The sequence below is a fragment of the Narcine bancroftii genome, chromosome 5 (assembly GCF_036971445.1).
Source record: "Narcine bancroftii isolate sNarBan1 chromosome 5, sNarBan1.hap1, whole genome shotgun sequence".
NCBI classification, from domain to species: Eukaryota; Metazoa; Chordata; class Chondrichthyes; order Torpediniformes; family Narcinidae; genus Narcine; species Narcine bancroftii.
The window spans coordinates 133,685,643-133,691,642 of record NC_091473.1 but is presented as its reverse complement, the minus strand read 5'-3'; the positions used below and the strand labels follow the sequence as shown (position 1 = coordinate 133,691,642).

General features: G+C 39.9%; 1 protein-coding gene across 3 annotated transcripts in view; it reads right to left on the bottom strand.

Annotated features, from left to right (window-relative positions):
* Positions 1-2,802: 2,802 nt before the first annotated feature.
* hs2st1a (heparan sulfate 2-O-sulfotransferase 1a) overlaps positions 2,803-6,000 on the bottom strand; it is a 143,511-nt gene continuing 140,313 nt past the window's right edge. For all 3 annotated transcript variants that reach the window (XM_069939110.1, XM_069939109.1, XM_069939111.1), the window contains one exon: positions 2,803-5,800. In XM_069939110.1, coding sequence (XP_069795211.1) covers positions 5,574-5,800 — 227 coding nt within the window. In that variant the 3' untranslated portion in view covers positions 2,803-5,573. The remainder of the gene's footprint in view (positions 5,801-6,000) is intronic.

The window sequence follows — 6,000 nt, the reverse complement described above, 5'->3', positions numbered from 1 at the left end:
ACTTATTATTTAAACGGTAAAAGGTTGCATTGGGCTGCTACACAGAGGGACTTGGGAGTTTGTGTGCATAAATCGCACAAAGTTAGATTGAGGGTTCAATGGGTGATCGATAAAGTGAATGGAATGTTGGTCTTCGTTGCTAGAGGGATTGGATTTGAGAGCAGGGTTCTGCTGTATCGGTACTGGCAGGACTGCGTCTGAAGTACTGCATGCAGTTTTAGTCTCCTTGATTTGGAGGCAGTACAGAGAAATCTCACTGGGATGATCCCTGAGAGATTAGCCTTTGAGGAGAGATCGAGTTGCTTAGGACTATGCTCGCTGGAATTCAGGGGATCTTATAAAAACATAAAATTATGGAAGGGATAGATAAGATAAAGGCAGAAAAAAAATGTTTCCACTGGTGGGTGAGACCAGAACTGGGGGACATAACCTCAAGGTTCAGGGGAGGTTAATATAACCATATAACAATTACATTACGGAAACAGGCCATATTGGTTTAAGTGAAACTCTACAAGTTCCACCTACCTGCTCCCTGCCCATAACCCTCCAACTCCCTCACATCCATGTATTCATCCACCTCCTCTTCAATGACAAAATTAACCCTGCTGCAACTACCTCTTCCAGAAGATCATTCCCCTCAGCCACCACATTCTGAGTGAAGAAGCTTCCTCTTATGTTACTTCTAGTTTTGCCCCCTAATCCTTAACTTATGACCCCTCATTCCAATCTCTCCTACCCTCAAGGACAGAGCTATGGAATAACTGCTTTTCTCAGAGTGGTGAATATGAAGAAGATTGCCTCGTTAAAATATATTTAAAACTCTTGTTAGATCATTTTATTTTTCAATAGTTTAGGAATTAAAGGTTATAGGGAAAGGAAGATAGCTGGGGCAGAGTCCACAGCCTGATAACAATGTTATTAAATGGTGGTGCAGGCTTGATGGCCTAGTCCTGCTCACACCTTGACGAAGGGCTCAGGCCGTAAAACTTTGGTCATCCTTTACTTCCTATGGATGCTGCATGACCTGCTGAGTCTCTCCGCCACTTTTGTGACTTGCACTACTTCTCCCATTTCTTGTGTTGTTAAAGTGGGCATGGTCATAATGGGTTTTTGTTTGGAAGAGGGAAAATGGAGTTTTTAAAGGGAAGGGATGAAAGACTGAAGAGGGGGAAAAATTTGTAATTTTGGTCAGTGTGGAAGGTAAGCGAGCTGTCAGGCTAAAGGGAATGCAATTAAAGGGCTTTAGGAGTTGGGTCCAACCCTCATGAAATTTTCAATCACATGAATGGATGAGGTCAACTGGAGGAAAAAAGTGGCAAAACTATGGTAGGTTTGTGATGCCAGGCAAAGATGAGGGGAAGCATTTGTTGCTGTAAACAGAGTTTTTGGTGTATGGAATATTTGGGGTCGCAGCCTTGCTCTTCAGGGTGATATTGGAATATTGGCCAGTTGGAGCAATGGCCAACTCATGGTCCAGCCAGATCTGTTGACAGAAGGCTAAACCATAAATATCAGCATCCTCTTGGACTTGATACATCGTTCAGGTCTCTTTTTTTTTCCCCTCAGGTCTTTTAGCACTTACTTGAATTGCCACAATGGACAGACAATAGTTCTGAGAAAGTCCCACTCTCAGTGACTGCAACTATGCGTTTTCTAGCACCGTCCACAAACTGTGGATTCTTGAAGCACCTGACAACCAATGAAGTATGTTTGAGAAGTATTCCCTCTTATATTATAGAAATAACCTCTAGATTTTTATGCTCCCTTGAAGTCAGAGATACACATAAAATACAAGACTCAAGTGAAAGTCAAGCAATAATGCGCTTGCTCCACTGTCAAGGGGTACCATCATTTGGATAAAATGCAAAACCAGAACTTCCAAAGCCTTCTCACATGGATGCAAAAAGATCCCAAACTACAATTTTCATTCAAGATTAAGGGAGATTTCTCGGGTCTCTCGACCACTATTTAATCTCCTTGAGCCTCTTTTGCCATGAGCATGGCTGAGTGGAACATTCCTGCCAATCCCTTGAAAACTTGGACCCCCATGCTCATCAAGAATCTGCTTACCTCGCAATAAAATTATTCAAATCTTCCATTTCCACCACTTTGAGGAAGAGGATTCCAAACCAAAAATTGTCTTAATTTCTGAACAATGACCCTCACTTCTAGATTCTCCCATAAGACTAAACATCCACTTCACATTCACACTGTCAAGGTCCCGTGGGAATTCACATTCCCCTTTTTATCGTCACCCAAAGTTGTTTTATTTACTATTTATTTACTTTGGGGCTTCAAGCTATGAAGCTGCCACATAAATACAAGCACAGGACAACACACCAGGCCCTGTCTCACCTCTTAAATTTAGACCTACAGCATGATAACAGGTCCTTTCGGCCCACGGGACCATGCCCCACAAATACACCAAATGTTTATTGAAGGAAACTGGAGCACCTGGAGAAACCCACACTGACATGGGGAGAACATACAAACTCCTTACAGACTGCACTGGGTTCAAACCCGGGTCACTGGCGCTGTAACTGTACTGCCCTTTCATCTGGCTACATTCCTTCTACCCTCTGAGTCCCGATAAGAGTCCTGACCCAACCCGTCGGCCATTTCCTTCCCTTCACAGATGCCTGAGTTGACCTGCTGAGTTCCTCCAGTATTTGATGTCTTGCAGTATTTTTCTCTTAAAAAAATCAATAGTTGTGTAAAATATTACTCAAAAACACCTTTGGGACTTCTGAAGCCTCAGACTTCTAGAGGTATTTACTATGGTGCAAATCAAATAGAATCAAATATTTCAAATAGGTTTATTTATTGGAGAGCATTTACATCAGAAAAGCTACAACCAAAATGCTTTACCAAGGAGAAAACAGAACAATCACCTCTAACCCAATTTACACAAAATGTCAAGACATTGGTATTGTTTATGATGGTCAAATGAATTCAAAATGTACACTTTTTACAACATGGATTGTGATGAGGAAGGCACTATTCTGCTGCTTGTTTTAAACAGTTATATAGAGCACAATCCATATTTTCCCAGTGCAGTAAAATCCCTGTTATCTGGAATTCAAGCAACTGGACATTGCTGAAAGAAAATGGGTAAAAAAATTCACAAGTTTAAAATTGGCATACCTTGCTGTTAATTCTCCATTCACGCAATATGCAGTCTGAAGCAACCAGAAAACTCGCTTATCCGTCATCTACCAATCCCCAGAGGTGCCAGATACCAGGGGTTTTACTGCATTTATATTCTGTACCTTATCTATTCATGCCTTCAGTTCCAACACTATGCTCCTTGCAAGATGGGCACAATGTTGGGAATAACACCAATCGTACACTGGAACACAAGTTTAAATCCACCTCTAAGTATACAGCAAACATTTAAAAGTTTAAAATTCTAACACCAAATATTGAGAACCCTCAATCAGATATGTATGAAATGTATTTAACAGTGGTTAATGCTGAATGCTGCACTCTACCATATCCTTGTAAGTGTGCAGCTGTTATAAGATCATCAGTAGTTCGATAACACAAAAGTTTTTGAATTTTGTAAGTGACTTTTACTTTGCACAGGAGAATCTTCTCAGCAGTGAGAAAAGCTTCAAGTACAATCTTGGCAATGCAATTTGCCTTCTTCCCTCACTAACTTTGAAAAGACCGACTATCAGCCCATCCTATCCCAATAAAATCCATTTCTCCTTATTCCACATTTCTTTACAGTGCTGAATCAGAAAATATTTGAGACTCTCCCTGCATTGGACATTGTTACAGCAGATGTGCTTGCTGTAGGTATGGGTTCCACGAATCTGAGAGCCACATTTACACTCCCCAGCCCGCATTTACCACTTAAATGGCATGAAACAAGGCTAAGGAAACAAATGTTTTTTTTTTCGTGTCTTCTTTCTGCTGATCGACAGACATCAGCTGATGTGGCAGAAAGACTATCAGGGTCACTGAAGTGTTTTATTTTTTTTGGCAGTAGGATAATGGAAGCATGGTTCTGGCTACTATTTCCAATCCTCTCTTTGCTGCCAGGCTTTATGTGAGATCATTCGTTGGCTGTATCAATCAAACAGTAAACTCTAAGATTTTATGAGATTGACTGCCCAGTTTCCCAAAACTGCATTGAGTAGCCACGACTGTACATGATTTTCTTGTTTATCGAGGTAAACTCCATGAAGCAGCTTCATCAAGAGTTGACTCTGCAGAAATAATAGACCCCCCCCCCCCCAACCATGAAAATAAAAAGGATGGACCACAGGAGGATTTGGTGAATGAAACTCCCACCCTCATTGCCACGCATGGCTTCACCACCCAATGGGAAATACAATCCAGGAGCCCACTGAATGGTATTAGGTGCACCTTTTTAAAAAAAATAGGCCCCATTTATTTTGGAGACTAGAATGTTTTCAGTGGAAACATGATGTAAAGAAACTAAAGACGGTATCTGCAAAAAAAAAAAAGTTTCTCTATCACAGATCCCATTAAGTGCAGGGATTAGGGTGGTCATACTCAATTGGCAGCATGCAGTTAAGAGGTTATATACAAGGGATCCCTTGTGAAATTTAGCAACACAAAGTCCCCTCTGAAAACACAGCAAGCCTATCGGATAAATAATTTCATTCCTGATAAAAGTGCAAAGTGTATTGAGAATTTAATACTCTGCGTAATTTTTTTTAATTGGGTTGGAAACAACAATAAAAACTTATCAATATTGTCAAAACCAATAGATAAATTCGGCACAACCAGGTTCTTCAGGTTTAAATTCATTTTCTAAAGGGAGACTCCTTTATTTTCTAATGCCAAGTGCATGGAACCAACAGTACATCCCCCCCCCCCCCCACCGCCAAAGTGGCTTCCCTCCACCTGCCAAGTACCTTTAACTCCTATGGACGCTGCGAAACCTGCTGAGTTCCTCCAGCATTTCTCTGTTCTTACTACAATCGGTGCGTCTGCGGACTTTCACGTTTCACCACATGCTTGCTCTTGATTTTTCTATTATTTTGCATGATACAAATAACTGGAGGAAATTTTTAGTCTACAAAATGAAATTCATACCGTTTCTAAACAAAAGGATGTACAGCATGTTGGATGTGACATTTTCAATTACATCACCTGTAACAAAACTGGTGCAAAATAAATACTTCAAACGTTTTGCAACCTTTTGGTCCAAACACAAAATGTGCAATATGTACAGCACTTTATCCTACTCTGAAATTACAATACATTTGAAACACTTTATAAAGCATCCTAGTAAAAATAGTTCTACGGGTAAAAGTTTACAAGACACAGGAATCCCTAAAACATACCACAACTTAATTAGTATTCATAACAGAATGGCATCTACACATTTGGGACACTGTGCCAATGCTCATTTGTCCATGTGATTCTTGGCATTAAATCTTTGCAGATTTAAGGGTCTCACAGCAGATTTGATACAAACTGCAGAGTAGTTTCCTTTCCTGGAATTAATGAGAAGGGAAATTATTGGAGATTAAAACTGATTCAGCAGAAAGATATTTCTTGATGCAGTTTTTCAGGTTAGTTTTCGTAAAAACTGTTCAATTTATTTTCGGATAGATTTTTTCAAACATATAGTTCTGAGTGAGGATGTAAAGTTCTCCATCTTTTTCTCTTACAGCATGAGCTCTAATAAACTGAAATTGTTCTAGAGCAAACTCGTAGAACTCATTTTCCATTTTCCAGATATCAGATAGCTGAAGTTTAGCTATGGTTTCTTTAGTAGGCATTTTCTTCTCTGCTGTTTTTCTAAGATGAGATTTCTTTCCTAATTGAAGGGGAAAGCAAGAAACAAAGGACAACATAAGAGCTTTTACTTCCCAATATACAATAAACAGAACAACTTTATTGGTTCTACACCAAAAGCTTTGCTAACCAGCACCATCTAATAAATAGAGAGGCATTGACAGGTGAGAGATCAGGCTGAAGGAATTACAGTGCTAAGCAGGAACCTTGCTAAAATACTTA